This window comes from Phaseolus vulgaris, chromosome 3, assembly GCF_051622355.1.
Source record: "Phaseolus vulgaris cultivar YP4 chromosome 3, ASM5162235v1, whole genome shotgun sequence".
In the NCBI taxonomy this organism is placed as follows: Eukaryota; Viridiplantae; Streptophyta; class Magnoliopsida; order Fabales; family Fabaceae; genus Phaseolus; species Phaseolus vulgaris.
In genome coordinates, this window is record NC_143500.1 from 4,471,074 (window position 1) to 4,488,873 (window position 17,800).

General features: G+C 31.3%; 2 protein-coding genes across 2 annotated transcripts; one reads left to right on the top strand and one right to left on the bottom strand.

Annotated features, from left to right (window-relative positions):
* Positions 1–1,655: 1,655 nt before the first annotated feature.
* Positions 1,656–12,629, bottom strand: PPC4 (phosphoenolpyruvate carboxylase 4). Its single transcript, XM_068606215.2, has 20 exons — positions 12,321–12,629; positions 10,815–10,978; positions 10,533–10,647; positions 10,234–10,311; positions 10,045–10,113; positions 9,823–9,901; positions 9,467–9,543; positions 9,288–9,383; positions 8,618–8,756; positions 7,581–7,715; positions 7,129–7,193; positions 6,781–7,053; positions 5,708–5,833; positions 5,533–5,634; positions 5,315–5,461; positions 5,070–5,168; positions 4,719–4,807; positions 4,398–4,524; positions 4,099–4,305; positions 1,656–2,684 (listed from the first exon to the last, which is right to left on the bottom strand). The coding sequence occupies exons 1-20, from the start codon at positions 12,474–12,476 to the stop codon at positions 1,860–1,862; spliced, it is 3,168 nt and encodes a 1,055-aa protein (XP_068462316.1). The 5' UTR covers positions 12,477–12,629; the 3' UTR covers positions 1,656–1,859.
* A 1,901-nt stretch (positions 12,630–14,530) lies between these two features.
* Positions 14,531–15,831, top strand: NUDX1 (nudix hydrolase 1). Its single transcript, XM_068606216.2, has 2 exons — positions 14,531–14,722; positions 15,304–15,831. The coding sequence occupies exons 1-2, from the start codon at positions 14,569–14,571 to the stop codon at positions 15,603–15,605; spliced, it is 456 nt and encodes a 151-aa protein (XP_068462317.1). The 5' UTR covers positions 14,531–14,568; the 3' UTR covers positions 15,606–15,831.
* The last annotated feature ends 1,969 nt before the right edge of the window (positions 15,832–17,800 follow it).

Sequence of the window (17,800 nt, forward strand, 5' to 3'; positions counted from 1 at the left end):
TGGAATACTATTTTTGGAACAATTTAAAATTTATCTCAATTGCCTTTTTATTTGACTCCCTGTGATTTCTCTGCTTTGCAAAATTCATCCAAATGTTACTATAGTCACTAGTGAATTTTAATATCAATAAAAAAATATAAATTATAAACATTAAATATTGACACTACGGTAAATGTAAAAAACTCATTAGGCTAGAACGAAATTACAATACTATAAAGTAAAATCAGTCTCTAATATAAGAAAATAGAGAGACACAAGACACAATAATAATTTATAGATATGAAAGCATGCACGTGTCAATATAATTTTTTTGGATGTTAAGAAATGATATATAATTAAAAGATGAATATGAATTGTTGAAGATCTTTACATCGTAAAAATATAAGAAGATTTTATAATATATAAGTATAAATTTGATCTTATAAGTTAGTTTTAAGGTATACTGATAAAAATATATGAGCAAGCAGATAAAGTTTTAGACTCGTTCTGCATAATTTACAACTCGCACGGGTCAAGGACGAGACGGTCCAACCTACAAGCCTCCATAATAATAAAAAGGAGATTTTTTTTTTACCCCTCAAATATTTTCTTGCATCTCGACTTTAGTAATCGAATTTTGAAAGCAAAATAGTTAATCTAGATTCTGAAAGGTAAACTAGTTGTTCCAAAAAGATTATTTCATAATAATAATTTTTTTACTTCTAGATTTTTATTTTCAAAATTGACTTTTATGAAATTAAATTTTAAAATTGATGAAGTGTTAAAAAAAAATATTTGATGGAGTATTTTCTTGTATCACAATTAATTTAAAAGTGAATTTTCAATTATCTAGTAATAATTATATCTATTCTACATATTATAATTATTGATACTAAAATGATTAACACAAGGTAGAACATACCTCTATAAGCACTAAAATTAGTGATTATTTTTTATTGGAATTTCCATAAGACAAAAAATTATAAGTTTCTTTCTATTAAATATAAAATTAGTACCGTGATGACATATGAGTGTCTGTATATGAAAATTTATAGTTTGGTACTGTTTAATGTTAAAATTTAAGGGATTCTTTTACAATGTCCAGCAACAAATTACTTTATTTTCAACTCATAATTAATTTACAATAGCTAAAGTTGTGCAAAGTGAAACACAATAATAGAAAACAATTATTTAATTTAAACAAATAAACACAAACACAATTCCTTTTAATAATTAAGTTTTACTTGTAATATGGATTCAAACAAAAAATATAAATAAAAAGTCTAAAGAGAAAGAAAGACCTTTAAAAGCAATTAAGATTGTGGAAAGAAAGTAGAAAATATTTATAGCAAAACAAATAATTTTACTTATTGTCATTTACTTTGAGAAGTGTTTTAGATTAGAAATGTATATTTCTTCTATTGTGTCTACTATGTTCTATACTAACATGTACAATTGGATAATGATGACAAAGACTATTGTTTAGGCCTAAGGGTAAACTTACTAAGTTGTGAATGTCCAATTAGTTAGGCTAATACCATGTAATAAATCTAAAATAATTTTTTTATTAAAACTAAAGAAAAAAATTTACTCATATTAATTAGCCAAATTACTTGATTAAATATTTATTTAATATAATGGGTGTTACAAATAGTCATAAGAAAATGAAAAAGCAGGGGAGAAATAGCCATCCCATATTTTGAAGTTATATTAATCTTATCTGTGCAAGTGAAAAAACATTTGACTAAGGCTTTTGGCTACATTAATCTTTCATTAGCATATACCTAATCCTAGGAAGGGTCACAAAAATAAAATGGGAAAGTGGGTAAGAGCATGTCAACATACAAAATCAGTAAAAATTGTGTATATTTGTTGAGAACTTAACCAGTGTTCCTCATCCCAGCAGCAATGCCATTTATGGTGATAAGCAAGGCATCTCTGGCTTTAAGGTTGTCATCATCACTTCTTAGCCTCTTGAGAATCTCTACCTGCAACATGTTCATGGGATTGAGGAAGGGAAGCCTGCTCTCAATCAGTTTCCTTAAGCTCCTATTATTCTGCTGAGGTTTCTCATGCCCACTAACAGATAACACAAACTTCCCAGTTTGGATGAGCTCTTCCCTTAGCTGACTTCCAAGTTTTTGTCTTTTCTCAGAGACAAGAACTTCATCATAGTGCTTGGCAATAGGAATGTCTGCTTTTCCAAGAACCATCTCAATCAAGTCTATGGTGCTTTGGAAGAAAGGCCACTCTTTGTACATTGCCCTTAGCTCTTCAGTTTGTCCTTTCTCACTAGCACCTTTCAAACCTGCTCCAACTCCAAGCCAAGCTGGAAGAACAAACCTGGTTTGAGTCCATGCAAACACCCAGGGAATGGCACGGAGGTGGCCAATTCCAGTGGTGCTCTTCCGCCTTGTGGGGCGGCTACCGATGTTGAGGAAGCCAAGCTCTGATTGAGGTGTGGCTTCATGGAAGTAGGACAGAAATTCTGGATTTTCATACACTACACTTCGGTAACACTTGCAACTGATATTTGAAATGTCTTCCATCATATTGCGCCACTTTTCTTCACGCGGTGGGAGAGGAGGACGAAGGGTAGCAAGTAAGACAGCTGTTGTGTATATCTCAAGTTGTCTAACAGCTGTTTGTGGCAACCCAAACTTGGCCTGCACCATCTCTCCTTGCTCAGTTGTACGAAGGGTTCCCTACAATGCATCAGTATCATTGGTTTCAGAACAATGCTTGTACCTCTGCTTTCAAACCAGAGACTGTTAAACAAATGAGTTTCAAACCAGACAATTTCATGGTGTAGGACACTCAAAAATTAACATAGTGAACAACAGACCAAGAATAATGCATATGTTCCCATGTTAACCTTCACCCTTCAAGCAATTCAATAGTTCACATGACAATGAGAAGTATACATCAAGTTAACTATAAACTTCTTGTATAAGTATTTATTGGAGAACGAAATAATAAGATAAAGTAACTGAGCTTCTCCTATTAAAAGTTAAAATCAACTTCTGAATTAATTTTTAAAAGAGCTATTTCATCCCAACTTCTCGAAAAGTTGAGGTGCATATGTTGATTTAACTTTACAGGAGAAACTTGATTCACTGTTTTTTTACTTTCTTCATAGAAGAATTCAATCAAACATGACCTAACACCTCAATCCTAATGAGCATAATGCTTATAACAACAATAACTTGTGTTTAGGTAACTAATTTCATAATTTTTAAGAAATTTAAACATAGAATTTCAATGGCTTTAATCTTAAATTATTTAATTTTCTCAAATATTTTGTTCGAAATCAATTTAAATTTTGTATAAATGATTTCACTTACCACCTAATACAAAAATTTGTTTTAATATGAAATATATTTTTTTCTCAATCAATAGCAGGTGAGATTACTTTAGATGCTGGTCACAATTATTTTTGCTAGCATTAATTAAGTGTTACCTTCTCAAAGTCTTTGGACAGATGTTTTATGTTTCTTTTCTAACTTTTCAGTTGATATTAGAAAAAAAAATTGACCAACTTTAGAAAAAAAGAATAACACTAATGACATCAATAGAAAAACAATTTCACCATACACAAAAAAAAATAAGTATGACAGACTTCATCTATACAAATTTTACTGACATTCTGACTAACATTGACCAAATAAATAATTTTAAATGACATAAACAGATAAATAATCTTAACAATGTCAACAAAAATATAACCTATATCAACATCGATTAAAATATCTGACTTTCATTGGTCAAAAAAAGGTATCATTGATGCTGATTAAAAAAAACTTTAGTTGGCATCCCTGGACATGAAAACCTTGGATAAGATTGGGAGAGAAGAGAACAATCCTCACTTGAGCTTTGATGGAGATTTGCTGAAAAACAACTCGACTAACATCTAGAGTTTGATATCAATAAAAAAACACCACTAATGTTTAACACAGACTACATCAACAAAAAAATAAACTTTGGTGATAAAAACTAAAAAATAATCATGACCAACTATAATCATGAAACACATTATAAATTGGCATTATCCGGTTCTAAGTTTATAAAAGGAAGATAGGACTAAAATTCAAAGTATTAAGGTTATGTTATAAAACCCACCATGACAGAGCCGGGTGGTTGAGACTGAATGGCCATATATGTTGGGCCACCACCGCGGCCAATACTCCCTCCACGGCCATGGAAGAGAGTAACCTTAATACCATACTCCTTGCATGCAGCCACAACATCTTCTTGAGCTTTGTAGAGTTCCCAAGCAGCAGTGAAACGCCCAGCATCTTTACCAGAATCAGAATACCCAACCATGACCTGCATATAGAAATTTGTAATACCAATACATGAATTCACGTCACAGCTAGTACACACAACACAAATGAAATGAAGATGTGGTTAGAAAGTACCTCTTGATGCCCATTATGGTTTTTAAGGATGTGTTGCCGGTACCAATCTATTGACAAAAGCTTTCTGATAACTGAACCAGCTCCTCTCAGGTCCTTTACAGTTTCAAATAGAGGAACCACCCGCAGCCTATGTTGGACACATTTTGTTAATAAAGTTCAAAAGCCCTTTGCAATTTACAAGCACATTTTTTCACATCAAGACCTTTGCAATTAGATAAAAGGGTTTTGAATTGTGGTTGAAGTTGTAAATTTGCCGCTTAACAAAAGTGGTTGTGGTCTGTTTTTTGAAAACTATGACAAACATTTCATTTCCATACTTACGTTCCACCTGGACAAGCTCTTCCTAACTCTCCACTAACAGCAAGCCGTGCATCCTTCTGCAAAAGCTCTACTGCTAGAACATCACTGGCCTGATCACCAGATGCAAACAAAAACGGAAACGAAAAGATGTTAGACATCTGAATATCAACATCAGATGAAAAGAATATAGAAAGAAACAAAAAAATTCATGCAAAAACAAACACTAAGAAAGAAGGGGCTAAAGAAAAGTAAAAGATAGTGTTTGTAAGGAGTTTGGTTTGGCATTGAAATTCGTAATGCAAAGTGTTTCAATAACTCGATTATGCATATTTTGCAGTTATAATTTGTAAGTACAATGGTAGTTAATCATACATTTGAGGCCATAGAGATCACATAGGCACCAAATGAATCGCTTCCTAACTCAGCAGCAGTTCGGAACGTGTCCAAGACTTCTCTAACATCTGGAACAACCTACAAAGAATAGATCAAGAGTCCAATTAAAAACAGAAACTCAGGAGCATAGAATGAAGAAAAAATCAGTGTATAACATTCTAACCGTCCTACTGGATACATAACCTGCAAAGCTAGCATTTGGTATAACAATCTAACAATCTCACCTCTATACTAGGGGGAATCAGTGGTCTCTTCCCTTTCAGCTCTCTAGTTAAGAAGTTAAGTTTTTTTTCTTCGTCCCACTCACTGTATGTACCCAAGTCCAAATACCTTGTAACTGCATCAAGCGTTTCAGCATGTCTGCCAGATTCCTGTCACACTGCTAATTTCAGGCCACAACTGATTATCCAAACAATAACAACAAAAAACTTTGACACATTACCTGCCGTAAGTCAAGCTTCATTAACACCATGCCAAAAGTAGTAACTCTTCGAATCAGATCAGCAAGTCGACCATCAGCTAGCACCCCAGATCCACATGATTGCTGGAGAAATGTAGAGCTAAATGATAATTATGCACAACATTAGAGGGTAAAGGGTATGAAAAAGAAAAAGTACCAAAGATTCATAGCAAAGGAGCAAAGGTTCCAAGAGCTGATCTGTTGTTTCATAATAATTCGTAGGATTATGTTCACATGGACCATCCTCGAGAAGAAGCTCCAACCGTCTACGAGTTCTCAGAAGCTAAACACATGGAACAGATCATGCACAGTATTACTACCTTATACTAGATTTCCAAGTAACAGGACAATGTATAAAACCAGCACATTCAATAAAAATGTATATGAACTAGTCGTAATGGCCCACCAAATACAATTCCTCCATGGACATCATTCAATCAAAACTAGAAAAGTATATTTTTCACATGCATATACTGATGTATATGATGTTTTCTATATAAGAATCTTCGTTATGAAAGCCATGGAATAATGCAAATAAGGCTTGATCTGAAGATAAGTGCACTTAACCGTCTTTTACCACAAGTAATACGATTTTCAAAATATCCACCGTAGCTCCTAATAATGCATATAAGTTTATAATCCATGGGTATTCAATGTTTCCTTCTACATAAAGGCATTTTGCAATTGAATTTCAAATCTGTAATGTCAAATTCAAGTTCAAAAGTTCATCACTCTTTACCTAGAAATAATACCGAAAATATCTATATGTTGAAATCAATGATTTATTTGCCACAACATTTTCTGCAATAATATCATTCATTAATGGTTCTGCCCACTTGATTTCATAATCATCTTTCTTTTTCCTAATGGGAAAATCAAGCCAACAACATGAACAGAAGATGAAGACAAAAAAATAATGGTCTTGGATTCTCTATCTTAGAAAATTATTTGCCAAACAACTTCACTTCTAAAACCAAAATGAACCTTCGACCAATCCAAACAAACAAAAAAAGGGTATGCAATATCACTTTTTTTTCATTTTCAAGTTAAAGGCCACTGGAGTTTAATTTAAATCCTTTATAGAAATTGCACAGGAACCAATATAGTATATGACAGGTTATGATGCTTAAGTCCTAGGAAACAAACAACATAATCTTGTACAAAATACAACAGCAGAAGCAGAATATATGGGTCCAAGAGGCCAATTTTGAACCACTGGTGAAGTAATACCTTATCTTTGACATTTCCAAGGACCACTCTATACGGAGCAATTCCAGGAAGCTGAGGTAGCTTTGGCTCCAAAAGCCTATGGAAACTGGTCCTTCCTGTCTGGGATTCTGCAAACAATTTCCTCTGAGCAAGAAGTTGTTGACTAGAGTTGAAAGAGGGAGAGCGTGTCATTGAAACTAATGAAGAAGCACTGGAATTTGGTGAAATTGGTACTGATGAACGGACATTGGGACTGCCACCACTGCTCTCAGTTGAACTTGAAATCTCGCCACCCTATCAGATAATTTGTTTACCCATGTATTATCCAGGATTAAATGGAAAATTCAGAAATTTACTCTATTGATCTACCTTGGGATTGAATTGCTTGTAATCAGCTCCTGGCATGAGTCTGGGATGCTCAGATCCACCCTTTTCTACATGAAATAAAACGTACACAATAGAACTTCGTTATAAGAGATATTAAATTAATAAAATATACTTGATTGGGAAGAATTTATATATATCATCTTCTTAATAAAATTGCACTTTATTCCTCATGCATGGCATCATGATAAGTTATTTTTAAGATTAGACGAATTCCAATTCATCTATTCATGTAATCAGCAAGGAGCATCATTCCTTAATTAGTTATTATTAGAGTTAGGAGCCACAAATGACATACAAGTATTTTTGTATGTTTCTAGAAAAAAGGACATTGCACTAAAACAGACAAGATGTTATGAAATTGACGTTGCCATTAAAAAACACGACATCCAAACGAAAATAAAACAAACATCAATTTTGTGCAAAATTATGTGTACCAGCACAAGACGGTAAATGAGCTCCAGATGGAAGTTTAGTTGGAAGTGGTGAACCTTGTTTGCTAGAATACTTCATTTGACTTACACTCCTAGATTCATTCCAAAGCTCACGGTGATTCTCCTCATCATTAGCTTCTGAAGAAAAAGAAGTAATCATCTTGATCAAACAGTGACAGCATACTCTAGAGAAAACAATTCATAAGGAAACATCTTCAGTATCTCTTGCAAAGACATTGAAAGTACATAAATAAAACAATAAATGGATAACCATTCCACTTACACCGCATCATCAAATATCATATTATACCTTTATATTATACAAAAGTTTAAAATATTTTCAACAAACAATTGTCTTGCTGGAAGAAAACTTGCCATATGAAAAAGTAGATTTTGTTTCCTCATTATATGAATCGTTCAGAAAAGAACATTCTAGGAAACAAATTAAAATGGCCTCAAAGCTTTTAGCACACGTGTGCATCTAGCCTATTTCATATCATTCAATTGGAAGAGACTTGACTTTGAGATTGGATAGGAGCCAATGTCATCATGTTGATGCCTTTGGAAACCAGAGAAAAGTAGAAGGGAAAAAACACACGCATATACTTGTATATTTTGGCGAGTTTGAGTTATTAATATAGCCAAATGAGTTCCACCGGAATAACTTTAAAGCCATTTCAATGACTAGAGGAAAATGCCTTGATGCATCAAAGAAGTAATGCATAAAGAAAATACCAGAAAGGTGATTAAATGCGTTACCAAAACCTCAAGAATAAATACGAAGAGCATAATATCATCATTTGTTTTAATAAAAATGACATAATTGATGATAGTTAGGCTTTAAAAAGGAAAGTAAATTAACATGATAATTTAACCTCCCAAAAAAACTATCTTTAAGTGTTTCAATGCTGTGCACATGAATAAGTGTTACTTCTTGACAAACAGTATCCAAAAGGTCACATTATATCAAAGAAAGATAACTGATATGCCCGTTAGCATTCGGAAGATATCACCAAACACAAAACTAAACAGAAAAAAACCTTCCAGAATTTCCTGTGCCAATTTTGACAACTTATCGCTGCACCGTTTCATGGATAGCTCAAATTTCAGGCTATCCACTTCCCGAACGTAGAGGTCAATTGCCATCCATCTCGACAGAAGTGAAACATCTTTTGAGACCTGAAAAACAAAAGGAAAGTCAATTACACAATTAAGTTTGAATTACATCATCAAATCAAAATCACATATATATTCTACAAGAAAATCCCCACTCCTAGGTAAGAAAGAAAAAATTTGGTAATTTATTGGTTATCACATGCCACAAACTTCAGTAATTGAAACAGAAAAGCGCATCCTTCAACCCCAAACTTGAAGAAAAGATGGATCAATTACTATCAGAAATTAAATTTTCTACAAGAGAAAATTTTGTTTATATCTACAAGTAATATCAACAAATGTAATGTTAGCTACATAAATTATACAACATAATTGATAGAGTTCTTGTAAAGAGTAAATTAAGGTTGAATTGGATTTAAAGTGTAATTTTTAATATGATATTTATATAAGTAAATTGTCATTGAAATTTGTCTACAGTTTTCCGAATTCAATCATCATTAAACTTGATTGAATAATATAATGACATTAGAGATTTAACTATGCTTCCACTACTAGAAAACTAAGGTAGCATGAATGGATATTTGAAAGTGCTACCTTAGCTGTCACATTTGGGTTTCCATCTCTATCACCTCCCATCCAAGATCCAAACTTTATCGGAGTACAAGTCAATGGAAGTGGTTTTCCTGTGTGCTGCAAGGAAGGGTAAATTGCATTGAAAATCTTAAAAGGGAAAGAATGTACGAGTTAACAGACATACATTAAAGATGACATACCTTCCTTAAAGCGCTGCTAACTCGACGTAAATAATGAGGAACAGCTTTCCAGAGTGATTGCTCCACAATATTCAATCCTGGGAGAATTGAAAAAATAAACCAAGAGGCTCTTGTTCTTCAACTTCTATTTTTAACAGTGTATCAAATCATTCAACAGCTGAAAGATAAATATCAAGGACTGTGTATCCTAAAAGATTAAGCCATTGTGCGTTCATCTAAGAGCATTTTTGGGACAATAAACACAAAACTCTTGAACACTTGGTCAAAAAGGCCAGAGAGCATTCTTAAGGAACAACTAAAACAACTTTTGCTCAGAGTTAAAATGTTGTTAAACATATAATACTCAAGCAGTTTACCGGCCCTGGCTTCATCGACTGGTGTGGGTTTTTCACGCCTAAGTTCATCTGTCTGCCATATTGAAGTTATCTCTCTCACCTACCAAAGCCAATATGATTTATGAGAATAGAATAAAGTTTGCTAGAAAAGAAATTTCACTAACTGTTACACTTTTATAGATTAATACCACCCTAAAACCCTATGGAATTTTACTTTTGGTGTACAAACACTAGTGCTTATACCAGATCTTCAATCAACATATCTCGATCTTCATGGCCAAGATCAGGTCGATCATTATAATCCAAAAGATGCTGCATGAAGGTTAAAAAGTAGTTAGAGAAAAAACAGTAACAAAACATATTGAGAGATTATATCATAAAGTTCAAGCCTCAAGTCTCGGCAATTGAATTTATTCAGAAAAGTGAACTCACAGCAATTTTAATGTGTTTGTATTGCAAGGTACGGCGATTAATTTGGGTGGGGTGAGCTGTAAGAACAATTTCGACCTCCTGTGTCAACATAAATAAATTTGGATTTTGAATAGCAATAGCAACTATTAGTAATGGATTCTGTTAAAATCCATGGTGATAAGCACATAATGTTTCACTAAATATCAAAAACGAAATTTTTTGCAAACTTGCAGAAACAATGAAAGATCATTTACTTATTTTCATCTATATATCTCACAGACTACGCAGATTAACAATAAATTAGAATGAAAATAACAGACCTGCTTGCAAACCGAGTTATAAAGTTCATCTGGAGTAACTCCATCTTGCAACAGCTGGTTAAATATGTCATCACAAGATTTTGCAATAAGAGCCCGGTTTCCTCCTTTACGAACCCTGCACAAGCATAACTTGCTCAAAACTATCACACTGGGGAAATCATGCACTACAGAAATATTTCATCAATGTTGAGCTTATTTTGAGATATTGCTGATTTTTTGCACAGAGCTCACACAAACAAATATCAACTAATGGAATGAAAAGGGAACATAAGTAGTTAATACCTATGGTGAGTTTCAGCAATACCCATCAAAGTAAGATGATGACTAAAGGCACGAGCTAGTGTGAGAGCTTCTTCTAGTGTCATCTTGGATAACTCTGAAGCCAATTGCTTCTCTAGCAGCTCAGCCATGTCTTCAATCCCCGCATGTCTCATATTACAAGCGCTCTAAAGACAAAAAAAATATGTTAAGGAATTTTCAATTCCTAGGATTGCCAGCAAATGCAAAAACAGTTACACTGATAATCAATTACAAAAACATTTGCATTCTTCTATTGAGACAATCAAAATTAAATATGCTTTTGTTTCTATTGTATACAATTGAATTTGCTTTTGATTTCTATATTTTAGGCTTTGAATGTATTTGACTGAACTTTTCTATAAAGTGTTTTTTCATAAATTAAAATTAATTTAGTTTGAAGTTAAAAATCAAAGCTTGAAAATTAATTTAGGTTAAGTATATTAAAAGAGCTAAAATAAAATAACGAGAACCAAAACCAAAAACAAATAAAGGGATGAAAAAAATTATTATAAATGGGAATTTCACATGCATGCACGATGAAACACTAAATGCCTTACCCATGCCATTCTTCAACCTCACAATTGAACAAAAAATAAATAAATCACAACAACTTGAAAGAAAATCATTAACAACCCGGTGAGTCTCTCTAAACAACCAAAAGACTCTCAATAAAACAGTGATGAAATCACAGCATAGAAACAAACTCCATAGCTGCAAAAACCATAAAATCAAGGTAGAAAACACTAACAACTTAGTGCTTGCTCTGTCCTCTTTCTCACCAATCAAAACAAGCCAACCTTGATAAAATCATAAGAAGAACAAAATAAATACTGATCTTAACTTAAACACCCACCAAAATCAAATTAATATCATCCTCAACTACTCAGAAACATATTAGAAATATCAAAAGAAAACTATGTTAAGATCTCTTAATGACAACCCCCTAAAAAGTAACTAGTCAAATTTTTCTAGTCTAATTAGTATTTTCTTATCCTCGATAAAACACAAAAATATTCTAATATGGTAACATGCAAAACAGCAAATAATATCTATATACTCCAACAAATTTTTACGACAATAAGTTCACTCATTATTTTGCAATCTCTTATTTTCTTTTCTTCTTTTTCTACAATTACAAAAATAACTTTTAACGTTCATATTACTCTTAAAACTAGATTGTAAAGCCATTGTTTAAATGTTAGATATCATGTTCTTGTAAAAAAAAAACGAAGGATGAGATTTTGATGATGGGTGTACAGAGAAAACACATTTCATACAAAATAATGATGCATATCTTTGTTGGGGTATCACATATTAAGTTAAATGTGAATGTATATGACCCTCAAAGTCCTTTCTTTTGAATAACTTAAATTTTTCACGTTCAAAAGTTTGGCAAACCGTGAATAATAGAGATAAAGAAGCAAGACCCATTTAAGAAAAGAGCAAGATGGATTTATAGAGAATGTGAAATGGAAGAAAAAGGAAAACCTGAGCGAGGACTCGAATTTTTTCAAGCTTGTCGACGAAGATTGGGCCAGCCTCTCTCTGCAAGATGTCGTTGAGAAGGCTTCCGAGCATATTGCAGTCATCGTCGAAGTCTTGGAAGGAGATTTCCTCCGCTATGTCGTCAGTGATGTCCGTCATTGGTGGCAGAGAAGCACCCAAACAGAGAAAAACGAAGAAGAAGAAGAAAGTGTGTGAGAAGAGAGGGATGAGAGAGAAGAAATTGGCGCATAGTAATAAGGAGGCAAAGTGTAACAAACTGGCGTGAAGGAAGGAACGTTGTGAAGGAAGGGACGTTGTAAATTGTGACTCTTCTTCTCCCACTAATTGTAAGAACATTTTACGTGATCATTTCTTTTTTTCGTTTCTTTTCTCAGTCAAAAAAAACACTAACTAACTATTATTTTCTCCAATGTTTTCGGATACATTAAAGTAAATGAGACTCACACATTGTGATATGTATCAAACATAAAAATTTAGTATGATTTACGTAGGATATGTATTAGTGAACCCTCTAATTAAAAAAAATATTTATTAAATTTTTGAAAATTATAATATATTTCTAACACAATTTTAAAAAAATAAACACATTAACTTTCTAAAAATTTAAATTTATTATATAAAATTTTATTAGAATTATTATTTAAATTTATTATATAAAATTTTATTAGAATTATAAAAATAATAACAAATTTTTTTAATCAAAGAAACATTTATCTGTCCTACTTAATGTATATCAATCTTTATTATCAATTTATATATAATTTATAATTATATAATATAATATCCTAAACTTTAGATAGTATACGTGTTATATAGTATTTTTTTTATACTATATAGATTAAGATTAATCATAATTTCCAAAAGACCAATAATTAAATAGGTTTATACTTTTTTATTTGAAAGGTGTTTGGATTTTTTTATTTTCAATAAAAATAATTTATCTTTGAAAAAAAAATGCATTTCATTTCAGTATGTGATAGAAAAATGTTTAAGAGTTAAGAGAGAAATTCAAAAAAGTTATCTTTAAGAAAAATATTTGATTAAATTATAATGGTAATCATTCGTTTTTAAGTAAAAAGCTTTTTTTTAGTCAGTTTACATATATAAATCGATGCCTTTTACGAAAATCAATACCCATTGGATAAGTCACTGTAATTAACTTTTTTTTATGTAATTACTAACATTCACCAAATAACATCAATAAATTCATTAATGATTTTAAAAAATAATTTAAAATAATTTTTTTTTAAATATTGTTTTGTTATTTATAATCATTATCACCATGATTTGTTCTATCAATGGATTCAAAAATGTACTGTTAAAACAAAAATAATGAAATAAGAATTTTTTTTCTCAAATTATAACCTTTCAAACAAAAATTACACAAACAGATAAGGGAACGTTATTCCCAAGAGTAGCACTTATTAAAAAAATACAGAGAATTTGGTTTTTCGAAAGTCGAATTTCCACTGTTATTATCATGTTTATAATCTCAACTTTCTCTCATCTTCATTAATAAATTATGTAATCTCATGATTAAAAACTATAATACAAAATTATTATTATGTTTCAGTAAGTATATTTATTATAAACAAAGCACAACTATATCATAAAATAACTTTTTTTGAGTATATGTTAGTGATTAATTACTTCCAAACATATAATACCATATTTAAATACAAAAAAAAGGATTTAGTTCATTTCTTGATTTTCAATATAGAATTTTTAGCATATTTCTGTAGAGAACAAAATAAATCCAAAATATCTTAAAAAATTTCGACTGTGATAATTTTTTTATATTATTTTTTAGATGGGTTAGTCTTTTGAAATCCTTACCTAGAAATGTTCATAGAAAAAATTGAAAAGAGAATACATATCTTTTGTTCAATTTCTTAGACAAAATTTATGACAGTTACTTTTTTTAATTTTTTTTTCTTACAATTTTTAAAAATAATAATAATCATAATAATAACAATAATAATAATAATAATAATAATAATAATAATAATAATATCAGAATATAGTAAGTCGGAATCAAATAGGCAAAAACCTTTTGAATTTTTGTATTAAAATAAAATGCTTGGAGACCAAGCAGGTCAGGTTCCGAGAAAAACCCAGTACGCCACGTGTCGTCTAACTATTGGAATAGTCCAGCAGAACTTGACGTTTCACTATATAGAGGAGCAACAGAGGAACACTGCAACACAGATTTCAATCAGAAGAGACCAAAATGGAAAACAACACCAACATTGGAGACCCGACGCCGGAGCCGCGGGTGGCGGTGGTCGTTTTTCTCTTGAAAGGCAGATCGGTCCTCCTCGGCCGCCGCCGCTCGGCGGTCGGAAACGCCACCTACGCCCTCCCCGGCGGCCACCTCGAATTCGGTCAGTCCCTTTCTCTCTTCTTTTTATTATTCTCTGTTTTTCCACTAAATATTTTAAAATAAAATATGAATGGAAAATGATAGTTTGAAATTTTTTTTAGTTTTATACAATCTTGTAGTAGATTTAAAATATATATATATATATATATATATATATATAATAAAAATAAATTTGTAATTAAATAATATAAAAAAATATTAAAATAATAAATTGTGAATTACAATATAGTTGTATAAAAAATTAGAATTATCAATATATAATTACCATATTACCTTTACCATGAATTATATTGAAGAGAACAGAGTATGTGAAAATGTTAAAGAATGTGTATTATTATGGTTTTAACTCAGAGTGTTGCTTTTGTTTTCTATAATATTGTTACTTTAAATATAGTTTTTAAAGTAGTTGTTATAAAATTAAAATCTAACCATCTACAATAAAATATAATTAAAACATACTAGGATTGGTCTTTTTGTCATTGTCATAAGTGAAAAATAATGGTTTATAACTAGAAGGAAGCATATAAAAAGTAGTGAGTTTGAATGTTATTCAACAAATGTGGGGCATTTGAAACTTTTCAGGGGAGAGTTTTGAAGAATGTGCAGCAAGAGAAGTGAAAGAGGAAACAGGATTGGAGATAGGGAAGAGTGAGTTTTTAACAGTAACAAACAATGTGATGTTGGAGCAACCAAAAAAGTGTCACTATGTGACCATTTTTATGAGATCAGTGATGGGTGTGGATGTGGAAGAAGAGCAAGTGCCACAGAATCTTGAGCCTAACAAGTGTGATGGTTGGGAGTGGTATGAGTGGGATCATTTGCCACACCCTTTGTTTGGGCCTCTTGAGAGAATGGTCAAAGGAGGTTTTAACCCATTTTCTTAATTGCTAATTATGTTTGTTAATCATTTTGTGTGAGGTTGCTTAGTTAACTATGTGTGTTGGGTTAGGTTTTATGTGTTTGTTGTTTTCATGGTTGGAGTGGATTTTGTAGTTCACTATGACATGCTTAGATTGGAGTAATTTTTGAAAAATATGATGTTTTGATAGATAAGTTTTGTAAGGACTTTCACTTTTATATAAAGAATGAGTATGTGATATCTATTAAAAAGTGTTTTTATTGGTTCCAAGTAAGTTTATTTTTTGTTCTCCTTTTCTAAATTTTCATTTTCTTCCTTTAAAATTGACATGCATGGTTAAAGTTTATGAGTTACGAAGGATATAAGCTCAGCGGAATTTGAGTTAAACTTTGCTACTAAAAATTGGCTTCATGAAGGCTTACACTGAATTCTTCTTGGTGTTGATCTTCCTCTCTTCAATCTTAACAAAGTTAGCTTTAGAGAGAGGTTAGCTTTAAAGAGGAAAGTTTAAATATAGCTTAGTCTATGAAGATATGTGTATGGCATTCTTTTTATCTTTGTTATGTTTTTGCTTCTTTTAAAAATATTGGACTTGAAAATGCTCATGCCTCCTTGTGAAATGTTTTCATGATGAAGATTGAAAATGAAAATGTTGTAGATGGGTTTAGGATGCTTTTACTTTCATTGTATAGTTGTTTGATTCCTTCAAGTAAAAGTAATTCATACAACCATCTTAAAATGAGTTTTGAAAAAAGTTTTAAGAACATTATTATCTATTATATTTTCGTTTATTCAATTACATTGTTTCTAATAGATTCAAAACAAGATAATCAATCATCTATTTCTGAATCGATTAAAGCAAAAAGTTGAAAAATCATGTCTTAGAGAATTGATTATCACACTTTTAACTCATTAAACCTGAGAATCTTTTTAACTAGTTTTCAAAATATATTTGATTAAAATTGAAAGATTCATTCATTTGGACACAAAAAAAACTCTTGAGAAGACTTATACAACTTTGAACTTTTCTTTCCAAGAAAGTAAAAATTCTAACTTTCTTTCTCAAAATTCTATAAAAAAAAATCACTTTTGTTTTGTTTCACAACACAAAGCAATGACTAAAACAAATAGGAGAAAAATATCTTTTCAAAATAATGAGCCTTAATCTTACAAAAATAATAGAGAGCATTGTTTCTTCACATAGAAACTTTAGACACACTTTTCTTAGTTTTTTTTTAATAAATATTTTTTCTCCACTTATGTTTACTGCTTGTTGTAGATTGATATTTGACCATAAAAAAAATAATAAATCAACCAACAAATGTTGTTGTCCTTGAGTATCATTCAAATCTAAGGATAGATTATTCAAGAGGGAGGGTATGATGGAAATCATCTAGTAACAAATCATTGGCTAAAAGGATATAAGAAGATGAAACTTCAAGAAAGAAGGTTCTACATTTGAAGAGTATAATACTAGGATTTTCTTCTTTTTTCTTAGTATTGTACAAATTATACAAGTGTATTTTTCCTTGTATTTTTGTTTGATTTTGTAGAGGTACATGTGGACCGCCTAAGTAAGGCCTTGATTTGGGCTTGAAAAATTAGTCGAAGAACCTTGTGATATTTGGCCTAGTCATGGAGAGGCATGAATAAGAGAGCTTGGAAGCTTGAAGTCCCACATGTGAAAGATGCCACTTTTAGGCTTAATTGGGGCTCTCCATTCAGTCATGTATTGCGTCGAATATGCTTTGCTCTAGACTTGTTTGAGTTTCATTTTTAGTGCGTCAAATATGCTTTGCTCCTGACTTGTTTGAGTTTCATTTTTAGTCCTATATTCCTTGAGTCATGAAGTGCGAGGGGCTTATGCATCTATAAATAAGATTCACTGCCTTTTGTAGCACTCGCCTTTGAATGAAAATTGAATTATCATTTTTGCATTCTTCTTGTTCTTAAATTCATATAGGTGGGATGGTAATATTCTCCTAAGTTCTTTACCAATTATTCTTCCTTAGAGGAACAAAGTTTTGAGTTTCATTTGAAATTTGGAAAAAGTTTAAGAATTTTTTAAGTCTTCTACTATTCGGGAGAAGTTGTTTTCCATCATAAGTCTCATTAACAAAACCACACAACATCTACCATTACTCATTTATAAATTAACTTGAAATTTAGATAAGTTAACCTTTATTACCTTAAAATTTTACTACAAGAAAATCATTAAAT